Consider the following 18569-nt stretch of genomic DNA (forward strand, 5'->3'; position numbering starts at 1 on the left):
ACAGTGGCCAATGTTTTAACCCCTTCAGGACCGGGCGGATTATTATTTTTGCGCTTTGGTTTTTTCATCCTCGCGTTTAAAAGGCCATAGCACTTTTTTTTTCACAAACAGACCCACACAAACCTTTATTTTTTGCGCCATTAATTGTACTTTGCAATGACAGACTTAAATTTTCCATGGGGAAGGAGGGGGGGGGTGGCGATCCGCCCACTAGACCACCTTGGAGGGGGACAAAGAGCTGCATCTAAATGGCTCATTAGCGGGCGCAACGATCGGACCACGCCTTCTATTAAAAGCACCTGGGATCACGGCGGTTCAGATTGGGGTCACTACACAGCCCCCCTCTAAATTCCCCTACCCAGGACATAGAGTTACGTCCTGGGTCGTGAAGGGGTTAAAATAACAGCAATCATTTTGCATTTAATGGCAGCCATTCATTACATTTCAGCATTGTGTTCTGCTTTCGGTTTAAAAATACTGACCAAAATACTGAGCAAAAATACTGGGTGAGAACATAGCCTTAAACTGTTTGAAAGCTTCCAGCGTCATAATGAGCTCCAGCCTGTAGCACGTCTTTCATATTCATGGACAGTGTGAATGCCCCCTAAATCACATGGCTATCTAAAGTAGATTGTTAAGGCATTCATAATATACAGTATACTGTAAATGTTAATATATGGATGTAATATTAAAACTACCTTTTAATACTGTCATTTTTACATCCAAAATTTTATTCTGATTCATTTCTAAGATATCTTGCAAAGCCATAGCGTTAAATCCTAATATTCTGTCTGCCAGCAGCCGACATCATCATATGTTATTGTGTTATACAGATAACAGAATGCACTCAGCTCCCATTAGCAGCTGCTGTTGGCAGCCAAAATGTTTCAACTCTACGAGGACCATTTATGAAACGTCCGCCCATGGAGTACGCCAGGGAGAAGGTGCAGATTCTCCCCTTCTCCCTGACGTACGCAAAACTACATAGTGTGAACAAGTGTGAGTGCGGTGATGGCTATTCATTTGCTTTTTATGTCGCCAGGCATGTGAAAAGTTATTGATCACATTGAGTCTCACTGCTGTGATCAGGAGATATAGCTGGCGAGAGAGCTGCCCTGCCATCCACTCCTCTACTATATCTCTGTAATGGCCAACTCTGGCAATATAGGCCTATGAGACTATTTTGTTAAAGGGGTTATCCAGCGCTACAAAAACATGGCACTTTCCCCCTACTGTTGTCTCCAGTTTGGGCGGGGTTTTGAATGGAGCTTAATTGCAAACTGCACCTGAACTAGAGACAACAGTAGGGAGAAAAGTGGCCATGTTTTTGTAGCGCTGGATAACCCCTTTAACATTAGTGGCCTATTGGGAGTGCATTGTGCTGCTGCTGTTCTCTCCCCCAGCTATATCTCCTGATCACATCGGGCCTCAGCATAGTCGACATGTCAAATGTTATTTTTTACAACAAGTTCTCTTTGAAGTAAATTTGTCATATAGATACTGAAACATACTAGGGGGCGATTTATCAAACTGTTGTAACGTAGAGGAGGCTCAGTTGCCCCTAGCAACCAATCAGATTCCACTTTCCATTCCTCACAGACTCTTTGGAAATTGTAAGGTGGAATCTGATTGGTTGCTAGGGGCAACTGAGCCAGTTTCACTTTACATCAGTTTGACAAATCTCCCTCACTATTTTTTTGTTATAATTAATTGCAATTTTTTAAATATACTGTAATTTTTAGTACATTGTTATAGGGCAGCCATCGTGTCCTAGTTTTTGCCACCATTTAGAGGTATGCATGGACTGGGGCACAATAGACCCTAGGCACTCCTCGGAGGAATGTTTTCTAGGCATGCTCTGTGACTAGTGCAATGTCCCCTGCAATGGAGTGTAGCAACGTAAAATAAAAAAGCAGTTACTTTGCAAATAGCATGTGGAGTCACACTTTCTTTATTCCCTACTTCCTGTAATTTTACCAAATATATGTTAGGAATAGATAGGGAAAAGTGGGAAGGGGGGGGGGGGGGGTTACACCTGTAGAATTAGTATACACAGGGATTGATTGTTGTTTTTCACTTGGAGATACAAGAGTGTGCATAGCAGATGCAAAGAAAGACTATTTGATGTCATGTCATTTTTATTTTACATGCAATGGAGAAATAACAAATAATAATAATAGGAGAAATAACAAATAATTGGTTAAGAAGGTACAAATAGCTTTTAAAGGAGAAGTCAGGCGAAAATTTTTATTGAAAGATTGTATTGCCCCCCCAGGGAGACCAGGGAAACCTAAATATGCAAAAGAAGAGCCTGTGGAGCCTCATTGAAGAGTCTCGAAATACAGGACTAGTCAGATATCCCTCCGGGAAGGACCCAGCGAGGGGGGGGGGCTCTTGTAAGGAAACCACCATATTCAGTGGCCCTATAATGACAAGGGAAGAACCAAGGCAAGGTCATCCTCTCCAGCAGCCACAGCCCGCACAGCTCTGGGAGTTGGGTCGTGACATCACCATGTTATCCAGGAAGTGACATCACCATGTTATCTAGGAAGTGACATCACCATGTTATCCAGGAAGTGACATCACCATTTTATCCAGGAAGTGACATCACCATGTTATCCAGGAAGTGACATCACCATGTTATCCAGGAAGTCTTGATGCAGTAGTAAGTGCAGGGAAAAAAGCACTTTATAAGCATTTGCCGTAATAAGTGTATATTGGTGATTTGTACAACTTTTGAGGGGCAATACAATACTTTAACAAAAAATTTCACTGGACTTCTCCTTTAAGTAGAGATGAATGAATTTACAGTATTAACAAATGGAATTGTTAGCATGGCGGTCGGCTTATCAGACTGTTGCTTTTGTACTCGATGTTGCTCCATTCTGGGTGCAGTGAAAAGCTGGATCCAGTCCTGAGAAAATTCTCATAGTTTCCCAAGACTGTATCCAGCTTTTCCAGGCACCTGGAGCAGAGTGGCATGGAGTTGAAAGTGAGCAGAATGATAAACCAACCGTCGAGCCAATGAATTGATTTGCTTCGTTAATACTGTAAATTCACTCCTCTCTACCTGTAAGCATGCTGAGGAGAAACAGCATGTTTCTTTAAAGCGTAACTATAAAATATTTTGACCTTTCAGTTTTAGTTAGCTTAGGGCATGATAACAATTTTTGCAATATACATTAATAACCTAAAATGAACAGTTTTTTAAATACATAAGGCTGATTGTGCCCTTACAGCTCTGTCTGGCTCTGACTTATTTCTGCATTCCTGCTCGACACGCCCCCTCCCTGGAGATCTGTCCTGAGTGTACGGACTCTGACAGCAGCATCAGATAACAGCCCTGACACACACATAAACAAACCCTCCTCCTCCACCCTCCTAGCAGCACGTTCTCCCCCCACCCCTCACAGAGATCCCATAGCAGAGCTGAGGGTGTTGTGTGTGAGGAGCAGCGCAGGGACATCCCAGCCATGACTCCAATGTGCTGCATGAGGGAGAGTGGGTGAGTCACTGAGGGGAGGACTACAAGTCCCAGCACAACACAGCTGTAGTCCTTCCATAGTACATATAACATTCACTAACAGATGTCTGTGGAAGTTGCCCCCACCTCCATGGCTGACATTATCCTACAGTGTTATGAGAGCAGATGACTGTATCTAATCCCACTGTGTGTGATACCATCGGCTGGTGCTTTGTATCTAATCTTACATTGTGATACTGTATGCTGGGGCTCTATCTGATCCTGCTATGTGTGATACATCTGCTAAGATGCTGCTCAGTGAATGGAAGGACCTAGCCAGGGAGATGAGGGATAGGCCACGCCCACTTTCTCTCAGCCAGGAGAAAAATTCATTTATTCAACGCAGTTTAGGGCTCTTTTTAAAGGGTAACACGTGGGCTTTTTATTTGAGGAATTTCATTTTTTTGGCTACTGAAATTATAGTTACGCTTTAATAATTATTGTAAAAATTGGCTATAGACTTCTTTCTTTTAACCAATGTTTAGACGGTAGAGCAGGGTACATGCTTTATGGCATAGGAAATAAATGAAAAAAAGTAATACTGAGAAAAATCGAATTTATTTTTACAAGTGATATTTGAATGGGGACAGCCCATCCTCTAGTAATGGGGGAGTCATGAGGAGATGCATATAGTCTGGTTGTTGGAAAATGTTTAGTATTACAATCCTTAAAATCAGGGCTGTGGAGTCAGAGCTAGTTTTGGCTGGAGTCGGAGTTGGAAAAAATGTACTGACTCCGACTCCAGCTTTATAAAAAAAAATCTTAGAACAATTAAGAATTGAGTTTTGATTTTTGTAAGTTTTGCTCATCAATATATATTATGAGCAACATTCTAATAGGACACTGGCCCTATTACATAAGGGGGTCAAGGAAAAGTTGTAGGTCACTATTTGGCAGTTTGTTTTTGAGCTGGAAGAGTCCATTGTGTGGGGGGAGATCTGTGCTGTTCTCTCCCTGGATGCTGGATGACTGTATATGAGCAGCAGTGTAATATGGAGATATCCTGTGTAATATAGAGGAGGAGGAGGAGGAGAAGACATAAGTAGTGTAGGTGTAACCTTTGTCCTCAATGTGGTGTTTTTCTTCAGTGTTCTATGGCTGCAGCTGTGTGTGTGTGTGTGTGTGCACACTATGGCTGCAGCAGGCTGTGTGTATGTGTGCTATGGCCGCAGCAGGCTGTGTGTGTATGGTGCGCGCTATGGCTGCAGCAGGCTGTGTGTGTGCTATGGCTGCAGCAGGCTGTGTGTGTATGCTTTGTCTGCAACAGGCTGTGTGTGTGTATATGCTATGGCTGCAGCAGGCTGTGTGTGTGTGCTATGTCTGCAGCAGGCTGTGTGTGTGTGCTATGTCTGCAGCAGGCTGTGTGTGTGTGTGTGTGTGTGCTATGGCTGCAGCAAGCTGTGTGTGTGTGTGCTATGGCTGCAGCAGGCTGTGTGTGTATGCTATGTGTGCAGCAGGCTGTGTGTGTGTATGCTATGGCTGCAGCAGGCTGTGTGTGTGTGCTATGTCTGCAGCAGGCTGTGTGTGTGTGTATGCTATGGTTGCAGCAGGCTGTGTGTATGTGTGCTATGTCTGCAGCAGGCTGTGTGTGTGTGCTATGTCTGCAGCAGGCTGTGTATGTGTGCTATGGCTGCAGCAGGCTGTGTGTGTGTGCTATGGCTGCAGCAAGCTGTGTGTGTGTGCTATGGCTGCAGCAGGCTGTGTGTGTATGCTATGGCTGCAGCAGGCTGTGTGTGTATGCTATGGCTGCAGCAGGCTGTGTGTGTATGCTATGGCTGCAGCAGGCTGTGTATGTGTATGTGTGTGTGTGTGTGTGTGTGTGTGTGTGTGTGTGTGTACTATGGCTGTAGCAGGCTGTGTTTATGTGTGTGTGCTATGGTGTGTGCCCCACACCCACAGTGACCCCTCTATATCACTATGTGTGACTTCTCTATAACACTATGTGTGACCCTTCTATACCACTATAGCTGACCTCTATATTACAGGTATCTGGCATTGTTAGCAGTGTTTCTGTGTATCTGGTGAATATTTAGTTAGAAACATAGAAGACTGTCAGCAGAAAAGACCACCTACTCCATCTAGTCTAGTTGTGAGTAGTTCAGGACATGGAGGCTGGAGACTGGCTGCATCCACTGCACACACAGGAGAAGCTGCTTTATATCTTTTCTCATTCCCTCAGAAGTCGCCCCAGGATCATGTAGGACATTAGGAAGAAGCTGCTGAACCAGTGTGATAAATAACTCCCCTCAGGCGGCAGAATTTGCGGTCCGGCAGGGGGCGGCATTATGTCCCCCCTGCTGTCATTTTTGTTAAGTATCACTTAACAAAAATGACAGCAGCCGCTCACCTGTCCCGTCGCCCACGCTCTCCACATCCTGTCTGGTCCCGCGACGTCACTCTGCAGCTGTCACGGACCTCCAGGCTGTGGTGAGTGCCCGGGGCCGGTGGGGGACGCGCTGGGGTGATCGGGTCGCACGGGACCGCCCCGCGCGACCCGATCACCCCACTCACTCACCACAGCCTGGAAGTCCGTGACAGCTGCAGGGTGACATCGCGGGACCTGACGGGATGTGGAGACAGCGGAGAGCGCGGGCCGGCTGCGGTGTGGGACAGGTGAGTAGATGGCGGCGGCGGCGGGGGGGGGGGGTCCGGGGGGATGCCGGCTATCACTCGGGGCGGCCGCCTGAGGTTTGCCTCAGGCGGCGGAAACCCTTGAATCGGCCCTGACTCCCCTGTTATATGACTGGCCATTTATGAAGGAGCAGGAGTTGGAGTCGGAGTTGGAGTCGGAGCTGCGGCTTACCGACTCCATAGCCCTGCTGAAAATCCCACAGCAAAGCTGACAAGTAGTCTGTAGAAAGCGGGAAATATATATATATGCTTCTTGACAAACAATTTTTGAGTCAATGCCCCAGAAAAGTAAATAAGCCAACTTTTATTTGAATGGTTATTTATTTTCAATAAAGTTAGCATAAATGACTGGTAAAGTAAAATATAATATAGGAGACGTTGTAATACATCTTATTAAAGAACTGAGGTATGTAGTAGGGGCAGAGGAGTCTAAAGAGGGGAAAGAGGGGTCCAAAGTGGGACAAAGAGGTTTGGAGAGAACAACAGAGTGGACAGAGAAGTCTTGATGAAAACAGTGGTCCTGAGGGTGGCAGAAGAGCCCAAAGGGGAAGCAGTGGTGTCTGGAGGTGGACAGAGGTGTCTATAGGGGACAGAGGACTCTGGAGGGGAAAAGATGAGTCTGAAAAAGGACATAGGGGTCTGGAGGCAGAAGTGAAGGGTTCAAACGTTCCAAAGAAGACATTGGTGTTTGAAGAAGACAGAGGAGGATAAAGTGGGAGAACGGTGTTTTCTGGGGACAAAAGAGGTCTGGAGGGGACAGAGAAGTCTGAAGGGGGAAGAGGGTCTGATGGGGACAGAGAAGTCTGAAGGGGGAAGAGGGTCTGATGGGGGCAGAGAAGCCTAAAGGGGGAGCAGCGTTATCTGGGGGTGGACAGAAGGGTCTAGAGGGGTAAGGACTCTGCAGGGGGAAATAGGAGTCGGAAGGAGAACAGAAGGGTCTGGAGGGGACAGAGGCACAGAAGAATTGATAGGGGACTGGGGAATCTGAAGGAAGAGAAGGGGTTGGAGAGAAGGACAGATGTGTGGGGTGACAAAGAATCTGGAGGGGACAGAGGAGTCTGGAGGGTAGTGTAGTACTTCTTTATAAAGTGTAAATGTTGCCTCTACTCTGGCTGATCTAATCTCATGGGGGAATTTATCAAGAACAATTTTCCATAAAGCCCCACCTCAATGCTCTACGTTGAATTTACTGAGAGTTACACACCTTCAATAGTAATCCTGGAATCACATGACTTGTTAAAAAAAAATGTGGGGTATAAAAATGCCTATAGTAATTTACAATAAAATAAGAAAACTCCGGAAAAACAAAACACAAAAAGCTGAAAAAACTGCTGGCAGTCTTTTAGGTGTTTGACGTATTCTCTCTCTGACTCTACCAAACTGCTGGTACATGCTCTCATTATTTCCCGCTTGGACTACTGTAATATCCTCCTCTCTGGCCTTCCATCTAACTCCCTCGCTCCCCTCCAGTCTATTCTAAACTCTGCTGCCCGACTAATCAACCTTTCCCCTCGCTTTGCCTCTGCCTCTCCCCTCTGCCAATCCCTCCACTGACTCCCCATTGCCCAACATATTCACTTTAAACTGTTGACCATGATGTACAAGGCCGTCCACAACCTGTCCCCTCCATCTCTGACCTGATATCCCGCTACTGTCCCTCACGCAACCTTCGACCCTCCAGTGACCTCCGTCTGCGCTCCCTCCTTGTTCGTACCTCACACAACCCCCTCCAAGACTTTGCTCGAGCCTCCCCCATATTCTGGAACCCCGACACATCCGGCTCTCACCCACCATCAAGTCCTTCAAAAGTAACCTGAAAACCCATTTCTTCAAACTAGGCTACAACCTATAATAATTCTGCATCACACTTGACTGGCTGCACTTTACCTCCTGTTTCTCTCCCCGTACCTTATAGATTGTGAGCCCTCACGGGCAGGGTCCTCTTCCCCATGTACCAGTCTTTATCTATTGTATAGCGCTCTGGAATTAAGGGCGCTCTATAAATAAATAAATAAATAAATAATAATAATTCTTTGCAAAAGTTGTGTTTAAGGGATGCCTGAGTGAGATTTTTTAAGTCAGAGTGGGAGAAGTGAGTCCCAAGTTCTTTTTTTGTTTATTTATTTTAGGATCTGGAACATATAGTCTTCGCTTTTTTTGTAAAAAAAAAAAAAAAAGATTCTTCTATTATGTATGGCAACAAAAGTGTTATGCATGTGCCCGTTGCTGTGCTGATGATTACAATCACTGGAGCTGTGAGTACATATATTATACATATACTCAAGAAAAGTGAAAATTATTTATTTTTTCTTTTATTTTAGGGATGCAGACCTCTTTTTATTAGACACTCAAAAAGTTCCTGCATATGAAGTTGGCTGGCTAGTGTTTGATATTACAGTGACCAGTAACCATTGGGTGATTAATCCGCAGAACAATCTGGGATTGCAACTATGTGTTGAAACATCTGATGGTAAGTTGCTCTCTGCACAGACTAAAAATACATTGGAGGATATTAAGTGCTACTGTGTTGATGTTTTCTGACATAGCAAATTTTCATTTTTGCTGTTAATTATTTCCCCTTGAGTTCTATAAGCCATAACGCTTTATTTCCCGTAATTTTCCATCTACAGAGCCTTATGAGAGCCTTTTTGTGGGAAACTTTTCATTTTACTATGCAATGTATGGAGAAATTGGGGAAAACTTGAAAAAAATATTGCAAATTTTGGTACAATTATTTTCTGATCATGTGACCATAATTCCCACTATTTACTAAGTGGGATTACTAACATTATAGTTTAATAGTTCAGAGAATTCCACATGTAGCGATACCATAGACAGTATGTTTATTGCTCCACCCCACTCAGCCAGTTAGTGACTAGGGTAGGACACCACTGCAGTCACTGATTGGCTGAGTGAGCTAAATCCCACCTATTCGTGATGTTTCAGCGGACCAGCTGCATTAATCACACTTTCTTTATTATGTTACCCACCCACCCCCTGCCCGAAAATTTCATTATATGTGAATGCCTAAATGTACACTTTAATGATTTCTGTGGATGGATTGTGTTATTAGATCTTAATAGAAGTGATATCACATTTAGGCTATGTTCCCACTTTGAGAACATGGTGGGGAAAGGCGGCCTTTTCGTAATATAGATGGCTTCTAATAATGATCATGAATATTATTAGCTGGCGTCTATGTTACGAGACGGCCTCCTTTGCCCACTATGATCCTGTAGTGTAAAAATAGCTAAAAGGATGCACCTGAAAAGCGTCGGAGGAATAAAATGAATGAGATTTGTGAGCAATGTAATATCAGTTATTCTTTATCAAAAAGAGAGGAATTAAAGGGATATCGCAAAGGGTCCGACCTTTGTTCCTCTCCGCCAATTTCATTATCAGGCCCTAGCTTCTATATTATGTACGGCACGTGACAGAAAGAGCTGAGTACCCCGAAGAGTGCTGTACTTGACTCTTTCTGTTGGTTCCATAGGAATTAATAGAGCTGCGGGTCACGTGCCCTACCTGCGACTCTAATTATAATACAGAAGCCGGGGGCATGGAGATTGGCGGAGGGTACAGAGGTCCTGGAATAACTCTTTAGCTAAGTGTCTGAAGAAAGTGGACAAGTTGTACCACCTAATATAAGAGCATTAAAGGAAGTCTAACATTAGTGCCCCTTAATCTCCAACCGCTAATTTGCAAACAACAATAAAAGTTTTGCAATTTTTATTTTATTTTTTTGCAATTGCCAGGTGGCCTCCATCATCTTTGGACATCCACCACCTCGTTCCTTTCAGCATAAGTATGTCCTACTTTCAGCTTTATGGATCCGCTCCTTCTTTTAGGAAGGAATTTGGGGATGTAATGTAGACGATGAATGTGCTGCTTGGGGCACACAGTACATTAAGATAGCTGAAAAGCAAAATAAATTAACAGTATGCTGTATAATAATGACCCTAAAAAAGCAGGTATATCACATAAAATATGTACATAATGCCGGGACATCCTTAGTACTTTGCTCCCAAGCCTAATATCCTTATTTCAACCCCAGTGACCTAATACCGCTATCATCTTGCTGTCTTCTGCAGCGATCAATCTATCATTTTAATTAGAAACAGACGCAGTACAGAGAGAGGTCAGGAGAGAGGGAGTTGATGCACCACAGCTCTATGTGATATAAGTATATTTCCTAACCACTATAACATGGATTCACCATTACATATGTTCTCTCTGACTGCCAAGCTTGGTGGCATAAAAATAAAGTAGTAAAAGTAAAGTAGTTCTCTGATTTATCAAGACTGCTTCACCAGGGTAACCGAAAACAGTAGCCAGGCTGCATAGGAAATGTTCAATCCAAGGCTATGTTCATACACCATCAGGCTATGCTCACACGCAGTATTTTTCAACCAAAATCAGGAGTGGATTGAAAACACAGAAAGGCTATGCTCTCACACTGTTGAAATTTAGTGGAGGGCTGCCATTTAATGGCAAAGATAGTGGCCAGCCACTAAATTTCGACAGTGTGTGAACATAGCCTTTCCGTGTTTTCAATCAACTCCTGTTTTTGATTGACAAATACTAACCAAAATACTGTGTATGAACATCGCCTTAAAATGTACTATGGTAATTGAGAAAACTGGAATGATAAAATAAATGAAGTCACTACATACAATAGAAAAAAAAAGGGAAATACAATAGTTGCAGTTTCATAGACGCAGAGAAATACAAGCTTTGTTCTGCCACACAGTGTTGTGCTAGTTAATCCATTGAAGCAGTTCATGAGAGGTTCGGATTCCTTTCCTAAAAGATATTAAGTAATGTTGGGTATGAAATTGTTAGAGAAGGGTCCCTAACTTAGGACGTTACGCCATATTTTGAGTCAAAAGTACAATGTAAAGCAATTGGCTACTACCTCATAGATGTTTCACTTCTCTCTATATTAACAGCACATCATTATATGTTAAACTTGGTGGTCTTGTTCCTTTTTTAACCTTAAAATATAGTCCAATGCAAAGATCCAGAGAGCAGCTAAGCACTGCCTCTGTGTGCAGTGAGCCACACTGGTAACCCGTGTGAATCTTCACCAGCACCAGTGGTGCTCAGTAGAGATGAGCGAACCGAACCCGAACTTTCGGCATTTGATTAACGATGGAAATCATGGATATAGTCATTGGCTGTATCCATGTTTTCCAAACAACCTTAGAGCTTTATCCAAGTTCAGCAGCCCCAGCTAATCAATTACCGAACGTTCGGGTTCGGATCGACTCGAACCCGAGCCTGATTCGCTCATCTTTAGTGCTCAGTCATAAAGACATGTGTTATGCAATAAAGAACCATAGAGAAGACCAACGGCAACTCTATGTTTAAGGGTAATATTTATTCAAGTAGACACCAGAATTGGTATACAGGCAGGCATAGCAAGGGCGTCCTACAGAAGTTACAGCCGTTTCGTGTTCCTGTGCTTCAACTACGAGGTGCGTTGAAGTATGGTAACGTGAAATCGCCGTAGCCTCTGTGGGCTCACTTACTATGCCTTCCTGTATACCGATTCTGGTGTCTACTTGAATTGCCCCTGCTCTTCTCTACGGTTCTTTATTGCCTAATAAATATAGAATAAATTTTAACTTTCCTTCTTTTTCCCCAAGAGATTTCTCTTTTAGTTTCTTTTAAAGGGTTTATTTAAGATTTGAAAAATCTTGCAGTGGAGTTTTTCCCCGCTCGGCATGCCAAGTATCAGTATCCAGCTGGGAGTGGGAAAAGTGTTTGAATCTTCTTTGTGGCACTGTAATATAGCAGCTATGCGGCTGTGTCATTACAATTCTGCGAAGATTCAAACATTTCCCCTGCTCCTGTTAGGATATTGATACATCATGCGGAGCAGGGAAAGTCTCTGCTGCAGGCCTTCCATGTCTGCAGAATACGGGACGTATATGGCCCCTCCTGCACTCACTCGCTCGCTGATGACGCGTGTAATAGCGTCGGCAGCAAGCGAGGAACGAGAAGCAAGCAAACGCCTACATAGATTGTTTGCTCCTCTTCATCACCCGTGTACTAGTGGCCTAAGACAACCCCTTTAAACTCTGTATTAGTTTAAAGTTTGCCTTTGCCTCCATTGCCTTTGTAGCTGTAATCACTTCCATCTGTGCTGTAATCCCGTTTCTTTGGGCATCCTCTAAATGATGTCGCAGGTTCCTGACTTGGGAATCACGCCCAAAGAGGTGGGATTACAACACAAAGGCGAGTGAATACAGCCTGGGAGCCATAACTACAGCACGGGAGCCGTGACTAGTTGAGGTGACTCCCAAATGACTAGTTAGTGATGATTTGAATGCAGCTCGGGAAGGAATATAACTACATTTTCAGGAAATCAGAAGCAAAGGCAAATGAGAAGTTTATATGGTAGAATATTCAGCAGCATGCTGTATAACACCATAATTGTAACTTAGAAAACTAATTTGTAAGTAATGGTTCACTTAAGGTATGGTTTAGACAAGGTTTATCTGACACCATATAAGATTCCTGGGTGGGCCACCCCAATCCCAGTACCTTAGAGAAGACCATGGCTGATACACGGTCTGCACCAACCGTGGGCTTCGGGAGAGGAGAAACAAAAAGTTAGGACCTGCCCGGGAAGAAGAGCCTATGAAGAGCCATGAACACTAAAACCAGAAGGGAGCACTGTATGAAAATCAGGCTGTGTCCGTACTGCCCCCATCAAACTGGAAAAATTCCAATTCCTGAGTGGTAATTAAAGGAATCACTCAGACACCCAGGCACCTTCTGAGTTTATTTCCAAAGTATTATTGCCGGTGTCCTTGTCTATTGGTTCTAAGGGGGAGATTTATCAAACATGGTGTAAAGTAATACTGTCTTAGTTGCCCCTAGCAACCAATCAGATTCCACCTTTCATTCCTCACAGGCTCTTTGGAAAATAAAAGGTGGAATCTAATTGGTTGCTAGGGGAAACTGAGCCAGTTTCACTTTACACCATGTCTGATAAATCTCCCCCTAAGTCTGTATCTGGGAAGGCCCGGATTCATCTTGGGCCAGCTGCGAACTTTCTTGATTTTGCCTTTGTGCCGGCCTTGGGCCCAGATTTGGTTGAACTGGATAATTCTTTTCCAATTACAGGAGTTGACTTTATTCTGTTCATAGTAAGAAGAGTCTACTTCAAATCCCCTATTTGTATTTGCAGGTTTGTTCTAACTATTCTGATTCTTTAGTTTTTTTGTCATGGACAATTTATCATCAGATATTATTGTGGGACTCTCTTAGTTTTCATATTAGATTGGATTGCTTGGTATTCTGACCTCTTTGCCTGTCCTTTTGACCTCTGTTTTTGCCGGCTGTTTTTGTACCGTTCTGCTATCTCCAGTTTGACCTATATTTGCCTGACTATTCTTTATTGTGTTTGTCTGTCTCATCTCGTTCTGTGTTTTAATTACCTAGTGAAGGGAACTTTGGCAAGGAGAGTCTTGGGGGGGCTAGAGCTAGGGCTCAACCTGTCTGTCCCTGTCTTCCATTCAGGTGCCTGGTCTCTTCTTAAAGAGTAGGTCTCTTGAAAAGGTTTTATTGTATTTGTTATATTTGATAAATTATTTGCAGAAACCAACGTATGGCTATGTTCACATAACGTCAAAAATAGAGAAAAGGCGTCCGATTTTGATATATAAAAAAATGTCTGTTTTTGCCGCGATTTAACTGACTGCAATGGCAATCCATTGAAGCCAATGGGAAGACGGACGTCCAATGCACACAATGCTTAGAATAACGGACGTTTTTACCACGGACGTCAAAATAATGAACAGGATCATTATTTTCCGAATGTCTTTTGCAAACAGCAGACTTTTTTATTAGTTGTTCACACAGTTTTCCTTTTTCCACCGTTCTTTCTCCATTTTTACTATTAAATTTAATGGACTTTTCAGTTAAGCTGCATCCAAAGTAAAATTAGTAACCAAAATGTGCAAACACCAGTCATTGTAGTGAGGAGGCCAGACAGCTAAATGACTTCCGTTATTTTATACTCAAAATAACGGATGTCTTTTTAAGCGGAGCTGAAAAAACGATGTGTGAACATAGCCTAAATATGATCATGTGCTAAAATAATTTCAAATTTTCAGAATTTTTTTTTAGCACAAATGTGCTACAGGTAAAAATATTTATATACATTAATGTATTTTGACATATCTAAATAGTAGTCTTGACCAATATAATGTATTCCAGATTTTTTCCAGTTATGAACTGAACTTAATCAATTAACCAACTAACCAACCAACCAATCAAACAAAAATCATGGTATATCAGAACAAACTAAAGGGTCATAAACTTATGAATATTGTTTCATAGTTTAAGTTCTATTACATGACAAAAGTTTAGTTTTTTAATTTTCTTTATAGACTGAGAGGTTGTATTTAAAGATAAAATCTAAATTAATACTTTTTTATATTAAGAATAAAACATACTAGCCAAGAATATTCTTAAGAAAGCTTAAAGAAACAAACTGTTTAATTTGCTAAATTTATCAAGAGACATATGGTAAATGAAAAAATGACTAGTACGTCGGAGTTGGAAAATATCTTTAGATATCATAGATTTTATCATATTGGACTCATTTTGATTTGTCCTTCACTTATATCTCTCATCAGTTATGATGTTCATTCCTATTTTTATTCGGCTATATAACTAACAAGGGAATGTCCGAACTACACAACCCCTTATTTTAGCAGTTGGAGGAGTTGACTATTCTCAAGTTATTGCTATATTTGAATGCATTTCATTCCTTTGAATCCAGAATTTTTCCCCTCTAGGCATCCATTTTGGTATTACGGAGAAATGTAGATTACATAAACTGATCTGATATATTTATTATTCCTAAAATAGTCAATGTTAAAAATTGTCCTTGAACACCAATCATAGGGACAGCAACTACAGAAAAGGGATGTGGGGGAGGGAGGTTCTTTTGTTCTTTTTACATTCATCATAAACCTATTTGAAGTGCATGTATATTAACCCTTTCACGACTTGGGATAATTGATTCCTTAATGCCCAGGTCGTTTTAAGACATCAGCTTATGGGATCATAATGATCCCATAAGCTGATGTCACTGTGTCTGCCCTGTCTCCTCTATCCCCTGCCGCTGTCATAATCTTGTGACAGCGGCAGGGGAGAGAGGGGAGGGGGCAGAGAGCACGGCCGCGTGACCGGCGTGCGTTCTGCCTTCCCTCCCTCTTCCCGCCGACCTCTGTAGCTAGAAACCGGAAGCCGAAGGCATCCGGTTTCCATGGCTAACATCGGGGCTCAGCGATCAGTTCACAGAGCCCCGATGGACACCAGAGAGACAATCCTCCCTCTGTATAGGGAGAATTCTCTCTCAGGAGCCCTATAGATGCTGCGGTCTTGCTGCCTGCAGCATCTATAGGGATAACTTTCAGCACCGGAGCGCGGCTTCGGTGCTGAGAGTTGCGGCGGGTCCCCGGCCGTGGATGACAAAGGCGCAGCTCCTACGCCTGTGCCATCCTGTGCATTAAATTAACGTTGCTGCAGCATCAGGCATAGGCTGCAGCGAACGTTAATTTCCTGTGCAGCGGCGGGAGAGGGTTAAGCTTTGATTTAAAGGGGTTGTAAGGCCTGATAATACATTTTTTTGGTGCCTGTTAATCGGTAAGGTTGACTGAAAAATGTTAATTTAGATTTTAAGCATATCTATCCTAAGATAATAAGAATGGAAATACTAATAGGGCAGACTAGAGTCTTTTTCTGCCAACAACCTTCTATGTTTCTATGAATAGACTTTAACCCTGCAGGTTAACCGTTCAGTTATAGCTTTCATCTTTCCATGTCTCACTTATCCCCACTATATCATATTCTTCTTCCAACATTATTAATTCTAATTCCTTTGTCTTATTAGTAAGGCTTCTGACATTATTAATACATACACTTAAAATGTAACTGCTATTCTAGTCAAAAATACAGAAGCCTGACTAAGCAGTAGAATTAGTATGAATAACACAAACATCCAGTAACAAACCTAAAACAATGCCGTGTAGTACCTGTGGTGACCTGAGGTGTGGCAGATTTTCAATTAATGTCCATGAAGTATTGAACTCTGCTGGTGAGGGGCCTTTACAGCTTTAATTTAGCTGCAGACTTAGAGACAGAGAAAACTAGTACTCACGGATAATCCAACCCATGGGGCGCATGCAGGAATACTTGACACCAACTTGGAAGCTGGTAGGAACTGTCCTTGGTGTTAACTGGAAATAGAACATGCAACTTCTCTAACCCCTGACTGGACTTGACTAGTACCTCCACAGTTCTCAGGACTTGAGATGATGGACCTTGCAGTGTCGACAGGCAGTTTCATACCTTTTGGAGGTTTACCACTGAATAATACTTCTTAACAACAGCAGTACAGCAGCTCAGGAACTGACCAGGGACAGGGTGGGTTTTGCCAGGCCCATGGAAGAAAACTCTCTGGCTCTGGATACAGCTGGCTCTCATAGCAACACTGGAACAGGACTGGACTATAAAAACTCAGTAGATGCCCCAGACCTGCTCTAACCATCCTTTTATGCTACAGGGAGCAAGCTCCTGTTTGTGGAAAGAGGCCTAAGGTAACTTGTAAGCCAATTGGCTCAGAAGAATGAGGAACTTTAGGGTTAGCTGTGACTGAGAGAGGGATGGTGACCTAGACAGATGGCCAAGTAGCACACTGACAATTCAGTTAATTCTTCAGGCATGTGGTATGCATAGGAAGGGGCTTGGAGGGGGGGGACATAGAAATACAGACTTAGGCTAGGTTCACATAACGTTTAACAGCGTCCGTTGCATTAAAAAAAAAAAAAAAAGATGTGGTTAAAGAGGTCATAATGTTTGTGCCATTTGTGCAATTTTATAATGCCCGATCTTGGAAGGCCAGCATGAAAAGTTTATAACAGTTACCGAATGTTTTCAGTTAGTATAACATGGAATTCTGTAAGGGTGGGAACACTGTCATAACTAGATAAACCTTCTGTAATTGTTTTACATGTATTATTACATCATGGCAATGTAGGTCCAGAAAGGATTCCATCATGTTATTTTTTTCTCCAAACTAATTTTTATTGTGGAAAAGATATTTTCTTATTACAAATGTTTTGAAAGATATGTGATAAAAACATAACTTTTATTGGGTATGTATTAGGAATCACTTCAACAATGTGTATAATCCCTCAACCAATATGTACAATGTGGAACTTGTGTACCGGACAAACAGGTGTCACCCAAGGCCCAGAAATAAACCTAATATGTAAAAAGTATTTCTGCCAATACATATTACAGGCCTTGTTTTTGGGCCTTGGGTGGCACCTGTTGGTACAGTATACAGGTTCCACATCGTAAATATAGGTTAAGAGATCAGAACTTTGTCGTGATTCTTTTTAAAAAGTGTTTGATGGTCTGGCCGACTCAGTTCATTATGGGCTGAGTGGAGAGACTTCCGTGCTGGTTCCTCACCATTTTTTTCCATAATATCTGGACTAAATACATATAAATTTCTTCTGTTAGATCATGTAAGAAACTAAAAGCCCCAAAGCATGATTCTACTCTTTATGGCAGCAGATGTCAAGAGTTTTAAACTACATTTTGCTTTCAAAGACAATAAAGGGTGAACTTGCCGAACCTAAATGATTGGCAGTTGAATCCCACTGCCCTGGAGAAGGTGAATTCAGCCCAAGGACTGCCTACAAAACGTAGATACAGCATATAGTTTAATCCATTTTTTCCAGGCAGTCCTCGGGCGGCATCCACCTTCTTCAGGTGACTGCATTCAACAACTTCGGGTTTGTGCGAACCCAAACTTTTGGCACATTTGCTCATCTTTAGTGGAAAGAATACGTTTCAGATTGTGTTGATCCCTGTAAAAATCAAAACTGTCTAAATTACATAGAGCGATTATGAGCGACTAAATTACGTCCAGAGATCAGCCAATGAATGACTTTGAGTAGGTTAGAAATAACATCATTCCCCAGCTATGCTTCTCCCTGTGTAATGGGGGATGTGTGCTTCCGATTGAAAAAAACGGCGGCATGAATGATCCAGCGATCATTGGTAGAGCCCAGTCTGCATATTAGTTGAGATTTGCCCATTCTAAAGCTAGAGAAGGAGACACATGGAACAGACACACCGATGTATTATGATGCTTATGGGAGGGGTCAGAATGGTTATCCGGTATTAGCATTAGATATTGTACCAAAAAGTAGGCTCAATTTTTTGAAAACTGGTTAACGTCAATTGCTCAATCATTTAATTTGCAGACACATTTGCTTTACAAAAGCCTATAGTTCACTCATGGTCTATGGGCTTAGATAACCAAAAAAGTGAACTTTGTTGACGGCTTCTCAGCAAAACGTTGTCAAAATTAAAATTTTTG

At 42.5% G+C, this 18569-nt stretch overlaps 1 protein-coding gene across 1 annotated transcript in view; it reads left to right on the plus strand.

The window, feature by feature from the left end:
• Positions 1-18569, plus strand: part of BMP5 (bone morphogenetic protein 5) — a 96363-nt gene that overhangs the window by 58121 nt on the left and 19673 nt on the right. The window contains exon 3 of the mRNA XM_069973416.1: positions 8476-8624. Coding sequence (XP_069829517.1) covers positions 8476-8624 — 149 coding nt within the window. The remainder of the gene's footprint in view (positions 1-8475; positions 8625-18569) is intronic.

This window comes from Dendropsophus ebraccatus, chromosome 6 (genome assembly GCF_027789765.1).
Source record: "Dendropsophus ebraccatus isolate aDenEbr1 chromosome 6, aDenEbr1.pat, whole genome shotgun sequence".
NCBI lineage: Eukaryota > Metazoa > Chordata > Amphibia > Anura > Hylidae > Dendropsophus > Dendropsophus ebraccatus.